The sequence below is a fragment of the Lutra lutra genome, chromosome 2 (genome assembly GCF_902655055.1).
Source record: "Lutra lutra chromosome 2, mLutLut1.2, whole genome shotgun sequence".
Taxonomy (NCBI): domain Eukaryota; kingdom Metazoa; phylum Chordata; class Mammalia; order Carnivora; family Mustelidae; genus Lutra; species Lutra lutra.
Genome location: NC_062279.1, coordinates 23,976,496 through 23,997,704, shown reverse-complemented (window position 1 = coordinate 23,997,704; position 21,209 = coordinate 23,976,496). Strand labels below are relative to the sequence as shown.

Sequence of the window (21,209 nt, the reverse complement as noted above, 5' to 3'; positions counted from 1 at the left end):
CAGAGTTCCCATACACTCTTCACCCTGGAACTGAACTGAGTTACAGATTTCTGTGTTTCCATTTCTTAAAAGAAAAAGAAAAGCAGATTCATTTAGGCCCTAAATAATATCCTAGCAGCTTGGCAAAGTAATGCAATTTCTAATATTTATTTTTAGGGAAGTGTCTATGAATTGAAAAAAATTCAGCTTATCATGTAAAACAGATAAAAGTCCCCTGAGAGAGATTACGTAAACTAATGGCCAAATACATCAGGTCTTTTCTTCTCATTCGTTAGGGGACCTGGGGAATTGTTAGCACTGTCACAGTGTATCCATTTTAAACAAAGTCAAACTATTTGCAAGTTTCTCTTGGATAGATTAACTTGATCCTTTTCTAAACACACATAGAAGGCAATATATCCAAAACGTCTCATGCTTGGAGGGGTACTTGAAACACCAGTTCTATTTAGTTGCAACCATGCATTCAAATACCACTAGGTAATGCAACTGCTCAGAACTGCTGACAACACATTTGCTGCTAAACAAATAGACAATCAGTTGTCCCCGGTTCTTAACCATTCATGCCATCCAAACTCTTTGAAAACCCTCACTTCACTTGCTGATAAGATCACTTACTCATCAATGGCTGTCTTTAAATGACCTTTTATTAAGGATATTACAGAATAAAGTGTGACTGAAATGATGTCAATATAAACTTTTATATGAGGGGATGTTTATGTAGTAGTCAAAGCATGTATCTCAGCAGAATTCTCTTCAAAAATGATATTCATAATTTGAATGTAACTGCTAATAACCTTAAAAGTTTTTCAGCTTATCTAAGAAAAACATAGATTTCTACCCAGAATTTTACATTAATCAATTTTAAAAATTTAGCCAGAGCACCTAGGACATTGATGAAACAATAATGAAATATATCCCAAATATCTACTAATCAGGGAGGAGAAAAAAAACTAAGAAACAACATGTTCTATAGACCTATATAATTACAAGATAATACCATATGTAATAAAATAGATATGAGAGATTAGATACCTTTTCTTCAGGTATACTGTAACGCACATTTTCCAAAAATACTGCTGTATTTTCCACATTTGTATATCGTAAAAGAATATGAGCAAAATCTTCTTCACTGATAGTGTTCATCCCATTAGAGTAAGAAAGGAATTCTATTTCTAGGACTTCTGTCTGTAGGTTATCCATGAATCTATGACAAAAATATAGAAAGAATGAATAAGATAAATGAAGAGTGATGACAACAGGTGATACTTAGCCTCGCAGGGCTCTGGCTTCCTCATCTGTAAAATGGGGGAAACAAAAACACCTTGCAGGGTAGTGATGAGACTTAATAGTGTGGTGCCTTGTGTTTACTACAGAGGACACTATATCCATGCTTATCACTGTGGCTTACTGCAACAAAGGAGTTGGTAATATACTTCCTTAGGAATATATAGGTATATACAGGAAATAATCAATCTCAATATCAGGCATTTTGCATCATTCAGTAACTTCCTATTACACTTATCAACTAGTATGTACATACTGATGAAAGTGCTTGTTTGTCAGAGTATCTTCAGCTAGGATGGAATCAGTGAAGAGATGAGTATTTCTGAAACAGATGATTCCTAAAGACCTTTCTCAACTTAGCATGTTAACATCTTTGAAAACAAACATAAAATTAAACTCACCTATAAAAATCTTCAAAGTTGAGTTCAGCTTTTCCTTTCTTTCCAAAAAAGTGTACAAGAAGAGTAGTATCTGTTACTAAACTTGTAATGTCATCAGCACGCTTTAAAAAATCACAATTTAAAGGTTAGCTGCAGTAAACAACAGGGATACCCAATATCCCTCAAAGAATTTTATCAACATATAAATACCAAGAACATGAATATATTAACATTAGAATGAAAAGCATAAGACCATACTAATAAATGCCATTACTGTTAAAATGAAGTTCAATGTTTGAAAATAGAAATATGACTGAAATTGCTCTTTATCCTAAAAAACTTTAAATATATGACTATATTTTAGGAAGTTTTCAACCTCAAATTATGCATATAGAATACTTGTTTTAAATTATCTAAAATTGTTGAAATCTTTTAGTAATCACCTAAATGTTTTATTTTTAAGTCCTTAAGTTTGGATTTTCTTAACCTAAAAAAATCAAGTTTTTAAAAGGATGTTCAAAAGAGGTAAATTCTTCAGGTATATGAGATATATGGGGCTGACAAAAGAATGGTCTTAACCTTCACAAAAGTCTCCTTTGAGTATGGTACTTTCCTACTAAATTCCATATTTATGATACTTTAAATAGAACTACTATATTTTGGAAGAGAAACTATAGTACCATTCTTTTGGAATTTATATAATCTTTTTTTTTTAAAGAAAATTCTTAAAATTATTTTTTGAATGGATAAGAGATTAATTCCAGAGGACTTTTTCCTTCAAATTCCAACAAGGGTATTCTTAAAATCACTTTAGTCTAGTCCTTACAACGCTTAATGGTCTATGAAAATAGTCCTTTCCTTTAATGTGACTATATAGATTTCCTTTTCTTCTTCCTCCCTCTCCTTCCATTCCCTTCTCTTCCTCCTCTTCTTTCCTCATTTCCTTCCTCACTTGGCCTTCCTTCCTCACTTGACCATTAACTCATATCTCATTATACATACATTATAACTCATTATAAACTCAGGTACAAAAATCATAAAATTCAAATGATTTTACTCTCCCATATATAATCCTGAGAAATGTAAGGAAAAAAAAAAGAGGCTAAATTATAACTAACATTTTTCTGTATTTAAAAAAATATTAGCTGTAAATGTCCATCCAGAGGTATATATCTGAAATATTACTTCTTGGCCAGGATTCTGTTTCATAGAAAACACAAGAAATAAAAAGTATACACTTCTCTACAAAGGATAAGTTGTGTTATCTTACCCATCTTCCACATACTTTTTGATTCCTTATAAACTCTCTTTCCAATATTTCATAAAGACAGATATTTTATCCTTCATAACTTTTGTTGGATCTTTATTTCCCTTCTCCCTAGACCAAATATTAACTTCTAATGACAAGTTTGGCGTTATAAAGACTACGTCTTGTGACTGGTCTTTTCCCCTCCTACCTTCCTTTTAATCCCTGTTTTTAAGTGGTCTCTTTGCTACTTTGATTACTCAGGTCTCTCTCAAAACCTCCAACATGTACGGTATCTTCTACTTGAACGTATAATTACTGAAATTCCTTAGTAAGTTGTGTAGTTTTACTTAAGTTTTTTGGGGGGGTTGGATTTTCCTAAGTAATCTCTAGCCTATAATGTCCTTAAAATTGGTTTGAAAGAGCTCTACTTAGTTTAGTTTGCTGACAACTCCCAAGTATTTTCAGGAGTTGGAATAACTTAGAAGTTCATATATATTCCCTATAAGATCTCCAACTTTCTTCAAAGATCTGATTGCCAAGGAGAAAATAACACAACCTGGAAGCCAGGTGTCACATATTATCTTTTAAATATGCCTTCCTGAACAAGCTTATAATGGATGTTGAGTAATACCAGTGGTACCAGCCTTTCAGGGCTCCGTATGTGACAAGAGACTAGGATAATTTTCAGTAGTGCTCAGAAGGCACTATTACTTTCACCAGTAGCTTTATGTTGAGGAGGCAGACTGCTGTAAGGAGAGGATTTAAAATCAGAAGACCTGAGTTCATGGAATTTTTTTACCTTTAGCTTCCTTATCTGTAAAATAGGCATAAACCTATTAATTTTGAAGATAAAATTAGAGTATGAGTGTAAATGAAGCATACAAATATTATTATTGGCAGTCACAAGATGCTCTGGAATACAGCTTTAAGACCTTTGGGGGGAAAAGGAGATATCTCATGCTAATTATAAACATTCTTTTGTGATTGTGTATGATCAAGTCTAATCCATTATTATCCATGGAATAGCTTCAGTAAGTTGGGGGAGAAATATTTGAGAAGGCATGCCTAAATGGAGCACAAGAGTGGAGGTTCTACCAAATCAGCAGTCAACAGTAGGAACTGGGGTATCCATCTGGAAGCTAGAGGACTGGAACATGGGGGAGAGAGAGAGTTGATCAGAAGAGGGGCCATGGTGTTTTAGATAAAGTTGCTGACTTCACAAATAAGCTATGGGGTGGTGAGCACATAAGATGACTGAGCTCAAGAGTAAGCTTCCTGGCTTTGAATCCTGACTTTTTCCTTATTTGTTAAGTGACCTGGGGAGAAGTTAATCTCTCTGAGGATATTATCACCCAACAGTACCTACCTTAAGTAAGGATCAGGTAACACATGTAAATCATTTAGTATTATAACTGGCATATTTTAAACACTCAACAAATATTATTACTTATTTCTGTCAAATCAATATATTTCAAGAAGTTGAAAAAAGACAAGTCAGAGAAGATAATAATGTTGAAGCTTAATGCAAAAAAAAGAGTTTTACATGGTACACTTTTACTTCCTTTTTGTTAACTGGAACTACACATATGTTATATAGATCTGGAAAAAATATGCCTTCATGAGAGGTCATAGGAACATCGAAAGTTAGTGAACTCAGCTAACATAATTATGGAACGTTTTCCCTTAGTGCTGTGATGTCTTTTACCTCAAAACCTAACACAGCAAAATGAGATGGCTTTGTTTTATACAGGTTTTCAATAATGACCTCATTCTTCCAGCTTTTCTCATGCCTACTGAGCGGAGCAGATCTTCGTTTACAGTCTTTCATCATCAAAATCTTATTAGACTTAGGTTGCACTTATCCAGATAATCCAGACCCACAGAGGCATAAGTAACAGTTTGACATTAGAGAAAAAAAAATGAGAAAATGGAAATGGTGAAAACTTTTCTCCCCCATTCAATGAAACAGAGCACTGTTGGGAGTCACTGAAAACCATACCAGTGTCCTTAGTATCCTAACAGTGTTATATAACTTAAATCACAGGGGAGTTGGGACAAAAATAGAGACTTTATCCCTTTGATTCTTGTGCCCATTGTTAAAATAAAATGAATTCAGGTGTTTTCATAACAAAGCAAAGAAAAAGCCACAAAAGAATCCCAATGGTCCATTTACATGAAAGGCCCTTATCTTTGTTGTGATTAAAAATTACTTTAAATGATTTCATCAAAAATAAAATAGTTAAATAAGTTTGAATGGAATTAAAAGTATATAAAAATGTTATGATTTTTAAGGTAACTTTCAACATATTTTTATTGATATGATGGGATAATCACATCAAGCTCTATTCAAGGGGCAGGAGGGAGGGAAATCAAATCTATTTCTAAGCTTTCTTTCTGAACAAATTTGAGTCCTGAAATACTTATATAAACAATGCTATGGTGGCATCAGTAGTAACCTATAAGGAATTTCAATGAATTGTAACTTAATTAAAGTTAATTCTCAATTATCCTGTCTAATGTGGGAGGGTAATAAGAGATAATCCCCAAATAATTATTTTATTTTAGAACACAATAAAAGTTTTGTTTTCTTCTTCCTTCTATCAGATTTACTTTCATGATGTTTGAATGAATTAATTGATTTAGTAGATTATTATTATAATGTGGATTGATTACAGTCAATGGTATGCTAGTAAATTAGATCTTTAGGGGAAAAAAAAGCCTGATTTGTAGTGTTTGCCAGTTTCTATGGTATTAATACTTCTATCAGGGCCACTCTCAAGTACCAACGGGATATCACAGATGTTGAGGCGGGAAAAGATGTACAGAATTAACTCTAGGAAGCCATAAAAACCAGCTCCCGCATACCTCTGACAGAGTTTACCTCTTCAGAAGGTCTTATGCATACCATATTATCTCTAAGTGTATGTAAGAGCTAACTGGTCTTCTGATATTAAACCTCCCAAGATTTGAATTAAATTCAAAGTCAAATTAGTGGATTGTGTCTAATTGTGAGTATTTCTAGCAGACTGAAATTAGATTAAAGACAGGCTGGATGTTGAAGTGGACAGTCTAGGATGGAGAGAGAGCAGTGACATGACTGTTAGTTTGAAGCTAGGTCTTAGCCGGTTTGTAGGACTCTTGGGCCAATGTCCTCATTTGCTCTTATTTTTAGGCACTGATTACTATGTGCCTGCATTCAGTGATTACAGAATTAAGTACACCTGAGGTACCTTACACGAAACATCTATTACCACTTGCTAACTAAAAAATGGTTCAAAGGGCGCCTGGGTGGCTCAGTGGGTTAAAGCCTCTGCCTTTGGCTCAGGTCATGATCCCGGAGTCCTGGGATCGAGCCCGCATCGAGCTCTCTGCTCAGAGGGAGCCTGCTTCCCCCTCTCTCTCTCTGCCTGCTTCTCTGCCTACTTGTGATCTCTATCAAATAAATAAAATCTTAAAAAAAAAAAAGGTTCAAATTTAAAAGGTAATTTTCAAAAGTTAATTACTGGTCATAATTACATTGTATTTACACATCAGAGGTAAACTGGAGAAAGGGCAAAATGCTTTGTTTTGGGATTTTAAAATTGAAAACAACTGACAAAATTAACATTTCCAAGTATCTGTCCCAGTCTAGAGGTGCCAAGTGAGTAACACTACAAACGGATAACAGAATTCACACCTGATTCCAGTTTACTTCTCAGATATTTTTAGGTGTAATTTTAAAAAGTCAAACTTTAGAAAAAAGAAATGAGAAGCCAGCTTTAAAGAGAAAAATAATGAAAAGTATCTCAGTATATACTGAAAAGTTCTTTGTAGTAAGACTGATAGTAAGGTTCTTAAAAATTCATATCTGATATCGTGTTTAATGTTGAAGGCATAGTCCATCTTTTAAAATGACAAATCCCTAAAAACAAAACAAAACAAAACAAAACAAAACAAAACAAAAACCTGAAATGAAATGACAAATCCCTAGTAAGAACAGCATGCTGAGTGGACAGGGGAGCAGCCCACCCGAGAGCAGCAATAAGGCACTGGTCTCTATGGAATTCAAAACCAATAATGAGTAACTGTCAGTCTGTTCTTAATGTTCTATGTGCTGGCAACCCAGAACAACGTCAAGTTAAAATATTCCTCCCTTCCTTGACGGACTGTTCCTACCTTACCTCCCTTGCTCACACTTGGTAAACTACACAAGAGTAATATTAGGAAATTTAATGTTTGAATTTACCATAACGCTAAAACCCTAGCTGTCTTTTACCAAGTTAAAAGCTTCAGCACTTCATGTAACACGGCAAAATTATAAGGTTAAAAGATTCAGTGAAGCTGTAAAATAGTATTCTCAAGTTTCCTGAAAGTGATCCTTATATTAAAAAGAGCAATACTTCAGGGTGCCTGGGTGGCTCAGTGGGTTAAAGCCTCTGCTTTCGGCTCAGGTCATGGTCCCAGGGTCCCGGGATCGAGCCCCACATGGGGCTCTGTGCTCAGCAGGGAGCCTGCTTCCTCGTCTCTCTCTGCCTGCCTCTCTGCCTACTTGTGATCTCTCTGTCAAATAAATAAATAAAATCTTAAAAAAAAAAAGAGTGATATTTCTTTTTAGTTAAGTTGGAAAGTCATGTTTTCTACAACGAGCAAGTTGACTTAACATAGACTGTTACAGCTCACCTGGCAACCCCTGCCAGCACAGATGACATACTCAAATATACCATTTACATATAGAAATTATTGCTTTACTGAAGAGAACGGAAAATATAAAATTATTTTTGGTTTCATCATTGTAACTCTAAAATGAAACGAAGACTAGTTTAACAAAATGGCAAGTAGTACAAGGTCCTGGTTGAGGTTTAATTATACCTCTGCGAGGTCTGAAAAGAGTGCTTGGCTTGTATTACGTCTCAGTGTATCCCAATAGCTTCTGGAGACAAGTTCCTCAGCATCTGTTTTAAGTACCTGTAGAAGTTTTAAGAAGTACATCTGAAATCTAAAGAACAGTCACAAAGAATGATAATTTATACACTTTTAAGTCTCTTCTAGCCAACCTTGAAAAGAAAACACATTAGCTTACCTGTTTTGTTTTCTGCTGTGCACAACAGTGTTATATTACACGTTGCTGGTAAACCCAGGGTATTTTCAAGGGTGTAATGGTATATAACCACTATTTCCACGTACAATGTGGTTTTGTCCAAAAGAATCACATTCCTCAACCCTCCCCCATGCTATCTACTGCAACATGCATAACTTCCAAGAAAGTGCGAAATAAAAATTTTATTCACACCTTATGTGAAGTAAATTCATTTGGACAGTGTTTTGGTCATTTTGTAGCGACCTATAAAAATCATGCTTCGTTTAAAAATCAATTATTACTGGCCAGTGTACATCGCATCAGTGCATCAAAGAAAATGACCACATTCATATGTAGAGACATAAAATTTAAATTAATCTAAAACTTGTCAAAAAGAAATACACCAGTTTAGGCTAAACTACTCAAAGCTACTCAGAAGTTTGCTAGGTATGTCTCTTGTGAATAGATAAGGTATTTTCTAACCCTTTGCAAGGATGGAACACCAGCTTCTGTCTCAGAATTGTCTAATTGAAGAAGATGAGATCACAATTAAGAAGGGCAGTCTAGGGGCGCCTGGGTGGCTCAGTGGGTTAAGCCGCTGCCTTCAGCTCAGGTCATGATCCCAGGTCCTGGGTTCGAGCCCCGCATCGGGCTTTCTGCTCAGCAGGGAGCCTGCTTCCTCCTCTCTCTCTGTCTGCCTCTCTGCCTACTTGTGATTTCTCTGTCAAATAAATAAATAAAATCTTTAAAAAAAAAAAAAAAAGAAGGGCAGTCTAGGGGCGCCTGGGTGGCTCAGTGGGTTAAGCCGCTGCCTTCGGCTCAGGTCATGATCTCGGAGTCCTGGGATCGAGCCCCGCATCGGGCTCTCTGCTCTCTCGGGGAGCCTGCTTCCTCCTCTCTCTCTGCCTGCCTCTCTGCCTGCTTGTGATCTCTCTGTCAAATAAAAAAAAAAAAAGAAGGGCAGTCTAATCTTCATGTGAAAACATAGAACTACAAGCTTAATTTGGGTCTCTGTAAACAAACATGATTAAATGCAGTTTCCGCCAAGAATTATCAGGGAAGATTTCACTGGTTCTGAGGCTTTATATTTTGGTTATTGTGGGAAGAAAATGCTGCACCATGTACGGAGGAGTGAGTGACTAATGATGAGGAGAACTTTTATTTCTGTGTGTGTTAATTTTTAAGTCTGTTGCCAATAACAGAATTATAATGTGTTCGGGAGTTATTTCAAAAAACTAAGCTTTAATTCATTATTATTAATTAGAAAAACACTGCCTATTGCTCATATTTTAATAAAATCTTAATAACAAAGTATTATTTATCAGGAATCACTTATGTAAACATAGACATACTTATTACCATCAGTGTAAATGCAGCAATATGTTAGAGAATCCACTCAACACCCCCTCTAGAAACAAAACAAGCTTGAACTAAACAGTTTTAAGCCAAATAAAATTAGCTGAATTTAGACCAAAGTTCATTTTTTATATAAGAATGGTAGAACCTCAATAAATGTTAGCTAGATTAAATACTCTGCAAATATTATCTCAATATTTTCAATTTGGATACATTTTTTACTGTAACTGAAAAGGTCAGTATATGATAAAGAAAGGGGTTATTAAACCTGTCCAACTAGAAAACCCCGCTGACTACACTGTTATTGAAGGGTAAGAGGAATGACGATTCACTTCGTGAAGCAATGCCTCCTTCCTTCTTCCAACACTGGTCACCATCACCACTCACACACAAACTCACATACGTACACACACCAACACTGATGACATCAGAAGGAGGTTCACAACATATTAAGGGATAAAAGTAGTTTGACAAACTACGTTGATATGGATCTCTATATATAAAAATACATTTTCTGAGCTTACAAAAGAAGTAAATATATTTGGACATACTGATTATCTCTGGTGAGATTAGGATAGGTTTTATTTTCTTCTTTTTGCTTTCCTATATTTTAAAATATTTTAAGAATGTATATTTATCTATCAGGATCATATACTACTTTTTTCAATTAAAAAAATCTTATTTAGAACATAACAGCTTAATAGTCCTTCCTGCAGAAAGCTTTCACAGTCAACATTAGCCCCAAAGATTAAATTATGATAGAATATATAACTGAATTGTTACAACTGCTGATAAATATTGTTTTATCCAGGCAGTCTGAGAAAAGGAACAATATTCTCACAGCAACTATTGTCCTTCTTCGTATTAAGGGAATAAAGCTCACGTATCAGTGATTTTCTTGGCATAGTCATAGATTCCTAAATATGTATCTGTTCAGGAGCCAGTATTTAATTTTTTAATGGCTTGGATGATGGAATTGGGGGTAAAATTTCAGAACATGTAAAACTAGTAGAAAACTTTAATATCAGAAATATATAACACAATATTTAAAATAAGCTTAAAGTAGCAATGAAAATCAGAATAGATTTTACAGCAAGAAATGTAACACAAATACAAAACCAGAATATACGCCTACAGACTAAGGAAAGACTGAGAAGGGAATGCCCAAGTATCACTAACTGAGCACTGTGATGGCTATGAAATGAATACTATGATGCTCTGATACGTAAATGCAGGAAAATTTACAATGACTTCCTGAAGTCTTCTCAGGGTCTTTGATTACTATATGAGCTTTAGGCCTCTTTACTAGAATGTTAAGGTAGGTGTAGACTTTTATTAAAAAAGGTTAAAGAAGACATAAATAGTTCAGAAGATCTTCAAAAATGGATGGCACAGGCAAAATGATGTCCCAAATGTACTGTATTCTGTAAGCTTGACACATTTTTTGCCCCCCTACCAAAAACAGAGATACACTATAGTAAAACTGCAGAACACCAAATGCAAACAGAATCTTAAAAGTAGTACAAAGAAAAACAAGATTAACTATAAAATAATAATTGGACTCAGAGCTGACCTTTCAATTTCAATAATAGGAGCCAGGAGCCTGGAGTGATATAATTTGCTGAGAATAAATGTCAACCTACAATTATAAATATAGTAAAATTATCTTCCCAAATAAAAGCATAGACAAAAAAAGATTAAAAAAAATGAATTCATAGAAACAGAACAGATTGGTAGTTGCTAGAGGCAGGTGGGAAGGGGGTGGATGAAGACAGTTAAAAAGTACAAACTTTCAGTTGTAAGATAAATAAGTCCTGGGGATATAAGTAAGGTACAGCATGGTAACTATGGTTATGGAAGTTGCTGAGAGCAGATCTTGAAAGTGTTCATCATGAGAAAAATAATTTGTAACTATCTGAGGTGATAGAGGTCAACTAAACTTATTGTGAAATAAGTTTTGTGATTTTGTGAAAATTTTGTGAAAATCACTCAGCGATTATACACCTTAAATCGATACAGTGTTATATGTCAATTATATCTCAGTACAACTGGGAAAAAATAAGGGAAAAATGAAGATAATTCCGGAAAGATCCTCACTTGAGAATATACTTTCTGAGATTAAGATTATAAGAATTAGGAGAGAATGAGATTAAAAAGGACATTAAGAAAGGGCAAATATGTAAGTAATTCTAAACTAATACTGATGGTATATATTTAAGAAATCTAATTTATGGGATTAAAAAAAAGACAAAAACAAACACTGTAAAAACTCAAGTATCTATGCCAGGAGGGGAATGAAAGCCTTCAAAGCACTGTAAGACTATTTTTAAGGAAGAGGTGACAATATAGCCTATCTAATAAGACTTCATTATTTTGGGGCATCTCAGTGGCTCAGTCATTAAGCGTCTGCCCTTAGCTCAGGTCATGATCCCAGGGTCCTGGGATAGAACCCCGCATCGGGCTCCCTGCACAATGGGAAGCCTGCTTCTCCCTCTCCCACTCCCCCTGCTTGTGTTTCCTCTCTCACTATCTCTCTCTCTCTGTCAAATAAATAAATAAAAATCTTTAAAAAAAAGACTTCATTATTTTAAGTATACTTATTAAGATTTCAAGAATAACTATACAAGATACAGAAATATGGTGTCTTCTAAACTAATAGAGAAGAAAATAAAAGAATAAAAACAAACCTTAATTCAAAAGGAAGGTAAGACAGGAGAAAAATATATAGAATGGCTAAAATAAATCCAAATAATTTAATAATCACAGTAATGTAAAGTGACTGAATCTGTCAAATTAAAAGGTAGAAATTATCAACCAACATAAAAAAGAACAAATAAAATACACAAATTATATGTTTTTTAAAAAGACATGTCAAGGGCGCCTGGGTGGCTCAGTGGGTTGAGCCTCTGCCTTCGGCTCAGGTCATGATCTCAGGGTCCTGGAATCGAGCCCCGCATTGGGCTCCCTGTTCAGCGGGGGGCCTGCTTCTCCCTCTCTCTCTGCCTGCCTCTCTGCCTACCTGTGATCTCTCTGTCAAATAAATAAATAAAATCTTAAAAAAAAAAAAAAAGACATGTCAAGATATAAGGACAGAGACTGAAAAAGATATGCCAGGCTTCTATTAATGCTATTAATGACAGCACCAACCTTCTCATTGAGAATAACCGAAAAAGCTGGACAAAATATAAAACAGTTATATCTTCTTAAAAACATCATAAAGACATTATTTGCCTCTGGTACTGTGTTGAGTGACAGTATAACAGCAATGGTGGGTAAAACTGCTGGTGCCTTAGTATGATGACAGCAGTGGCACCAAAGACCAAAGTCATTAGATTCTTCAGTTCCATATACACTCACATTAAAAAAACAAAAAATTCACTTAAGAATGCACTTGCTGAGGGGTGCCTGGGTGGCTCAGTGGGTTAAAGCCTCTGCCTTCGGCTCAGGTCATGATCCCAGGGTCCTGGGATGGAGTCCACCTCGGCTCTCTGCTCAGTGGGGAGCCTGCTTCCCTTCCTCTCTCTCTGCCTGCCTCTCTGCCTACTTGTGGCCTCTGTCTGTCAAATAAATAAATAAATCTTAAAAAAAAAAAAAAAGAACGCACTTGCTGAAGAATAAAACTTACATTTTAAAATTATTCTTTGAGCACACACCTTTTTAATTTTCAGTGTGATGAAACTAGAAGCATGCGTAAAGCACTTCTGAAGTACAATGGTTGTCTCGAGAAAAAGCCTTTGTGCAAGGGTTTGTGTTGCAAGGTGAACTAGTCAATTCTTCCATGAGCTGCCATTTTTACTTGAAAGAACAATATCTAGAGAAAGCAGTTATTCAGACTTTGCTATTTGGTGGCCATTTTTCTGAAAATGAACCAAGTGAGCCTGTCACTTCAAGGGAAATAACTGGTAGTTATTTGTTGCAGAAGCATCTATGAGAACCCAGCTGTCCTCTGTTAAATCAGATATTACAGAGATTCCCGAAGAATGTGAAATACATTGTTTATTTTTTCATAAAATATGTTTAACTTGTGAGTTTATTATTTTTAAATGGATTAATACTTTTAAATTTCTTAGTTTTAATTTCTACTATGGCAAATAAAGATATAACCAACATAAACAAAAGCTCTTTTAGCCCTCTCTAACTTTTCAATAACGTAAAGGGATCCTGAGAAAACAATGTTTGAGAACTGCTGCTTATAGCAATAAAAGTGCAGATGAAATAGACAATCATGATGGTTGTGTTAAAGAAGTAAGAAGAGAAAAACTCATTTAATATGATCCCAATCATATAAAGCACAAAAATGTCTAAAACTATATTGTTGGGGTGCATGGATGGCTCAGTCGGTTGGGTGTCTGCCTTCGGGTCCCTCCTATGTGGGGAGTCTGCTTCTCCTTCTTCCTCTGCCTCTCCCCCTGGCTTGTGTTCTCTCTTGCTCACTCTTTCTCTCAAATAAATAAATAAAATCTTAAAAAAAAAAAAAATATATATATATATAGCTGAGGATGCATTAAATAGGTGGTAAAACCACAAAACAAAGCAAAGAAGTGCTTTACATAGAAGTCATGATTGTGGTTATCTTTTGGAGGAGAGGGATTATGATTAGAAAGACCTAGGAAGGGGCATTTGGGGGCATGGCAATGTTTTATTCATTGATCTATATGAGGTTTAAACTTTTATTGTTAATTTTTTATTTATATTTTAGTTGCAGTAAATTCCTGAACTAAAAAGTGCATTTTAAAAATAGGGGAAAGTTTCACCCTTACTAAAGAGGAGAAAATAAAACTAAATAGAAAATAATACAAAATATTAATAAAAATAAAGTTGGTATATTTATTTTGACAACTATATTGATTTTTAGGCAAAAACATTTCTAGAGAGCTAAGGATAGTATATAAGGGAAGATTCAATTCACTAAAAAGATTTAAGAAATGTATATTCTTATAGCAGGTAATAACAATGCTTCAAAATATATAAAACTTAAAAATAACAGAATGACAAGTAATTAACAAGTCTATCATTGTAATGTACAATTTAACATACTAATTAATATATCAAGCTGACAAAAATATTAATAATGATAGAGGTTTAAAACACATATTAACATGTTTGGTCTTATATATATAATATAACACTGTATCCCAGTTGGAGAATACACATTCTTTTCAAACACAGATGTTGTTTTAGCCCATAAAAGAAGTCTTAACACGTATCAAAAACTGTATAAAAACTGGCACATTTCTGACTACAATGGAATTCGGGTAATTAAAATAATCTTTAAAAAACTTAAAAAAATCATATAGGACATTTCAAAATAAAATATACTTGACGTTGCACTATTTATTCTTTTGAATTCTTTATATTTGTTTTCATTCCTATGGCAAGATAATCAAGAGCTGAATATATGAGAAATATGGAAAGAATCATGGTTATTTAGAACAGAAAAGGCTATAAGGTAACTATCTTCATGGATATGAAGGAGAATGCTCAACCTTATACTGTAGCTAGAGATAATCTGACATAAGACAGGCAGAATCTACTGTAAGAGTGATTAAATTTTCTAACAGGTTTTTACAAAGGCCATAGAATCTCTCTGGAGTCAAAGTTAGGAGGGTCCCTGTCGTTCCTGAAGGAACTTTTTCCTAAAGGTAGAATCTTAGGTTATATTCAGCTCCACATACTGCATTCACATTAGGTACTTTGGCACTCCAGGAGGTCTACAATTTCGGAAGCTAGCACATAACCACCAGTTAATTCGTAACACTGTACTAATATATTTGTCCAATATGTACATCACAGTATTCTATTTAAATTTCAGGCCAACTGAACTTTTTTCTAATTTTCAACAAATTTCTCTTGTTTGCTTGCATTTTTTTTGAAAATGATTATTCCTTTCTGAGCAAAAATTTTTTCTATTAGAGGAAAAAAAAGCAGTTTATACAATCAACTAAAACCTAAGGGAGTTGAAAAGTCATGCAATCCATTTAATAAGACTGTGGATAAAAATGACATCAAGTTACACCACTTTAAAATATGCATTTTTATATTCTGAGATGGAAAAATGTCTTCAGTTAAATAATAAAAACTTAAAAATTACCACAATAAAATGTAAAATCATATATTTACTCTACTATTAAATAAGTAAGCATAATATAAGTGAAACAGGCAATTTAAATCTGTTTCTTAATATCATTCTCTCACTCTCTGAGTGACTGCAATTTCTATATGTAACTTAAACTAGCGCTAAGTTAGTACCTATTTCCTTTTAATGATAGTACTCTGGAATGTGTATTTTTAAATACCACATAATCATCTACATGAAAATTATTTGAGTTTAAAGGAAAAATACAAAATGCCACAGTTGGAAAAATGGCTCATGCAATGACACATGAGATTAGAAGAATAAGTAATAAAGTCACAAGTATTATTAACATTTATTAAGTTTCAGAGGGCATATGGTATTATAATCTGTGAGATTTACTTTATACATTCTTAGAAATTTTTGAAATGATTAAAAGAGGAACATTAATATTTTTAAGACAATGCCAGACTTTATTTAATGGAAAACAGTAGCGAATTTTATAGTAAAAATTTAATGTTACTTGTAAGTTATCAAAACAATTAGTCATAAGGGTCCCATGGACTTGGCTTATTCTCTAACCTGTTCTAGGTCCATTCATTAGGACTGAAGGAAGATACCTTGGGTTTATCTTATGCTGAATCACCCTTCAATGTATGTTCAAATCTAGAAGAGAGTTAATTTTTATAGTATGGAATTTTGATCAACTCTCCAACACAGGAGACAGCACACCTACTTCAGAGTTGCACACTTATGACTATAACACTTTCAAGCAGGATACTGTGTCAGTAAACCTGAATTCAAGGGCTCCTCTCAGGGGGAGTTTCTATAATTTGAAAGATCCTTCTAAAGATCCTTGGGTAAATTAAATGAACTGCACATGTTTACATTCAAAAGGGGCCATGGCCTATTCTCTGTTGTTTAGTAGCTGGGCTAACCAACAAGCTCTGACTTTCAAGGAGGGAGGAAAGAAGAAGAAAGCTTAGCATAAGAATATCTGGAAGATATCTGCAGGAACTCTCAACTTCTTCAAGAAAAGAAGAGTCTGAAAATCATAATCCTCTTTGAGAAATAACATGATACACCGATATATTAAATGTATCAGGTATCATACCAGACTTCTGAATAGACCACAGGCAGTAGGCAGGCATCAAAAGTTTTAGAAAAATTTTGCAGAATACTAATGACTAAGAAAAGTCTTTCTATTAATATTCTCTTTATTAGAGTTGAGAAAAGACTGTATCAGATGGAGAGATCTAGGTCTTAAAATATCTGTGTTCTGCAGGAGCATAGCCTGAGAATCTGCTCCATAATTTGTATTTAACTCTTCAAATACTGCTGAAAAATATAAAGGTTTCATTATTTTACCAGAGCTTTTGGTGGTTATTCACTCAGCTTTTCCTTAGTTTAGTCTAAAGTTAAAGATACACAACAGCTCTGTAAATTTTAGTCTTCTCATAAATATAGGAAGGAAATAGAAAATTTTGGCTTGGCTGCACCTTATTATATCCAATAAATTCCTAAACATTCTCAATAGCATATATAGCTGTATATAAAGAAATAACATTATCAAGTATAACAGGTGAGGGCTATTTACATAAAGAACATTTAAAGTATTGTACATACACTATTAGTAGGAGAATGGTATCCATAAAGTTGAAGACGCTGACATAGAGCACAAAGGGCCAAATGAAGTGTCACATTTCAGAATGAACCCAAGTATAGCAAAAGAAAAAAAGAAAAAGACGACAAAATAATCAATTAGGAAGGGCAAATCATTATGCTACATTCTATATAGAGCACACACACAATACAAGTGGGATAAATGTTAAAGATGAGTAGCAAAGTTTTTCAAATCTCATATAATTAAATATTAAATGAATCTGTGCTTATTTCAACCATTTTCATTTTAACTTTCTGATCAACTACTGCTTTGAGTAAAACATTCCTCTGAAGTACACGGTTTTATTTAGACATGCTTCAGCAATTCTCTATGGGTTAAGGGGAAAATCTGGATATAGCAGCATGGCAGTGAAAATGGTATGAGAGATCTGGAGTGGAATCTTGTTCTGTTCTGTTAGTGCTGGGATCTTAGGCAAGTTAATGAACTTCTCTAAGATGGCTTTCTCATCTGTAAATGGTATGATACTTACCTGGCAGAAATGTCATGACTAAATGGGAGTAACATTTATAATGAATATAGCACAGAGTGTCTCAAGAAATGTTATGTTCCCTTCTTGCCTTCTGAAGCATATACTGTGAGGTGGCTACATGTTTTAGGTCATTTAATTCCCATAACAATCATATGTGGTCATTACTACTATTTATCCCCATTTTACAAATGAAGAAACTGAGGCACAGGCAGGGTAGAGACCTGTTCAATGTCGCCCACATGATAAATGATAGAGCTAAGATTCCGATGTTGAAAACCTGGCTCCTAAGTCTATTATACTGTCTCTTTAATGTAATCAATGTATTTTTACTATATACTAAATTTCAATGGCTTAAGAACTCAAAAATCACATCAGTTCAGATTTGCATTATTTAAAATGTGGCAACAATTAACAATAAATTACCACCAATCATCACTATTGTTAAACATAGTAACAAATATTTGTAAAGAGCTATACTGTCTTAGAATATTGTTTATTTAGTTCAGAGGTATACTGAAGATTATTTCTGAATAGCTTTAAGGAACAGTTTTGATAGCTAAATTATGTAAATAAATTTCAGGAGCACCAATTAAACTCTAAGATAAATACCTATGAGGTACTTTAGACCAATGACTCTAGTAAGCATTTCTTTATATATAAGCAAGTTATACAATATATTGCTTATAAATTCTTTTTATCTGGTCTTTAAAACAAGTCTCCTTCTCCATATATTTGCTAGAGAATGTGGCACTGACCTGTATGCATATGAAATTATACAATTTAGGGTATGCTGATACAATTTAAGTTTCATAATTCAGAAAGACTTTCGCTAATTAACCCAAGGTTAATGAGGTTTTACTATATTACTATTATGAGCTACTTGCATTAAATCAGCATTAACTTTACTTGGGCTGCAATAAAGCTCAGAGTCAAGCTTTGTGCTGACACTAATTTCTCCCAGTGTGGGTTGTCTGCTATCATTTCTCCCTTTCCTCTCTCCCTTTGTTACCTGACTTATGTATTTTAGTAAATGCTAATAATTAAAATAGTATTGTGTTTTTCTTGGAAGATCCACAAGTCCTTTCCTAGAAGTAATATAAATAAACAAATAAATAAAACAGTTTTCAACCATGCTCAAATTAAAAAAAAAAAAAGAGACTTCTAGCCATTGAAACATGATCTATCACTGAGGTATATCAAAAGATTAATAAACGTAGTTCAACCTCCTAAATAATATTTTATTAACAACTTGTCCATCCAGTTTAATCAATCAAAATTAAAACAATTGCTTACTCTTTCAATATGCTATCTACAGAAAATAAAATTTATGAAGTTATTTAATTCTCTAGTGTTATTTGCTAATATTCTAAAAAAATGGCATTTATGGGGCTAATTCTTAAGGGATTTATTGATTATAATTTAAAAACCATGAGACCTAAGTTAGAGAATTCATAATGCTCCTTTTAATTCCTGGCTAACATTATATCAGCTCTTTGATTTTTTAACAGTGTCCTCCATAAGCTTTGTCAAATTAGAATATTGAGAGTGGCTCAATAAATATTAATAATTATATCACAGCCAAATATACTATGAAATAATAGGTATTTCATATTCTGATAATCTGATTTATTAATATAAATAAAAATACACCCTTCATCTATTGGAATTGAATATGGCACCATCTCCTACGGGTTTATAATCTAAGTTTTTAAAAAACCTAATACATATCCTTAAAACAATGAAAATAATTAAAAAATATTGCAATGCTGAAGTTAATTATTTGAATTCTAAGTAGATCAACTAAAGTACTGCACAGGGTCACTAATTTGCAAAGGAAACAGTTACATTTATATCTCAACAAAACTGAGTTTCTGCTATCCAAGTACCAGATTAAAAAATATGCTATAGTGGGTAAAAGTATAGTTTGGGAGTGGCCTAGCCATGGACTCCAATCTTGGCTTTGCCATGATTACAGATAATAAGAGAACTATTGGCAGATTAAATGAGAAAATGCATGCAAAGCATCTACTACAGTCCCTCAGAGTAAGATCTCAGAACCTGTTTGTTATTTTTATTATATAAACCTGGGATAATATGTGGGATAAACAAAAAGAAAACTGGTAGGAAAACAGATGGAAATGTTGCTTAACTCTACCTTCAGAATAAGTTGAAAACATTACTCATCTGAGAAGAGCCTATATTTCTAAGAATTCAAAAAAAACATAATATTCCTTGTTTTTGCTTCAACATTCACAAGGCTATAGTGCCACTAAATTCACTCACATGTATAATTAAATCTTTGCAATTCACCTTTAAATTTTTTCATGCATAATGATCTGTGTTCATCTATTATATGATATACCCTTCAAATCTCATGGATAACAACAATATGGATGAAAATGATATAATGAGTGGGATTATGGACACAGATGTTTAATATCAATATTTGATATAATATTGATACAGATGTATAGAAATCTGAAGCAAATTTTCTACATAAGAACTTTAGAAAGTTTTCCTAAAAGGGACAGCTCCAAAGTTATAGACTTTAATTATTGTTTTTCAACATGAATAAAATAATTCTCAGCTAAAAAACCCACCTTAAACTACTATAAATTATTCTTACCAGCATTGCGCGCTTTTCTTCATCTCCCTTTGTTTCTCTCTTTTCATTTTTTTTCCTGAATATCTCTTGAAGCTGAAAGAGAAAGTGATCAAGAATCAAATATCCAGTGAGTTTCTGGGTACCTACTTAACACTCTATGCTAGGTACATTCTAAAAACAAATTAGCTTCATCTACGAAGAAGAGTAAAAACTACTACAGATACATTTTCTGATACCATTTTTTTTTCCTAATAAAAAGAAAACACGCTCTTTGCTACTGGCAGCCTGTTGGTTCAGTTAAACATACAAAATTATAGCTTTATTTTATCTTTAAGACATAAAGACAGGGAGTCTGTGATGCACAAATAAAAGAGATGAAGCCTACTGGGGTAGAAAGAACACTGAAAGAGAATTCAGGGACTCTGGGTGTGAGCCCATCTTCTGTCACATACTAATTTTATGATGATGGGCAGGTCACACATCCCTCATGAGGCTCCAATTTACTCATATATGAAATGAGGATGCCCTCTAAGGTCCCTTTCAGGTAACTGCACACTGTGATGAAAGCATGGGCTCTGCATATAACCCCTTGGGCAAGTAACTCTAATTATCCGAGGGATTGTTTTCCATATCCGGAACATGGAAATAACTCCTTACTTTAGAGGAACATTTTTTCTTCTCCAGCTTTATGGAGGTACAATCACCAGGTCTTGTAAGAATGCTGTGCAGGGTAAATATTACAGATAGTTACTCAGCACATTGCCTGTCACACAGTAACCGGTCAAGAGATGTCAGCTCTATTTTCATTGTATTATTTACTCTTCAAAATCCCATTTTACAAATGGAAGCCGAATCCTACCTCTATCACAGCAGTCGGGGGAGTCATTGTTCTTGGCTGTATAATTTGAACAGCTATCTTAAGTCTTCATTTCATTCTCTAAGGCAATACTTGAAAGTCAAATAAAATGTTTTACCTCCCAAGATACGTAATAACACAAATACAGTACAAAGTCTGAATGATTTTGTTAACAAATACATTTATTTTCACACTTT

At 33.8% G+C, this 21,209-nt stretch overlaps 1 protein-coding gene across 3 annotated transcripts in view; it reads right to left on the bottom strand.

Moving 5' to 3' along the window:
* Positions 1–21,209, bottom strand: part of MICU3 (mitochondrial calcium uptake family member 3) — a 114,331-nt gene that overhangs the window by 23,251 nt on the left and 69,871 nt on the right. For 2 of the 3 annotated variants that reach the window (XM_047716081.1, XM_047716073.1), the window contains exons 7-11: positions 20,178–20,249; positions 17,025–17,063; positions 7,762–7,857; positions 1,686–1,786; positions 1,033–1,204 (exon numbers count right to left, since the gene is read on the bottom strand). In XM_047716081.1, coding sequence (XP_047572037.1) covers positions 1,033–1,204; positions 1,686–1,786; positions 7,762–7,857; positions 17,025–17,063; positions 20,178–20,249 — 480 coding nt within the window. The remainder of the gene's footprint in view (positions 1–1,032; positions 1,205–1,685; positions 1,787–7,761; positions 7,858–17,024; positions 17,064–20,177; positions 20,250–21,209) is intronic. The other variant, XM_047716091.1, reaches the window with a different exon arrangement.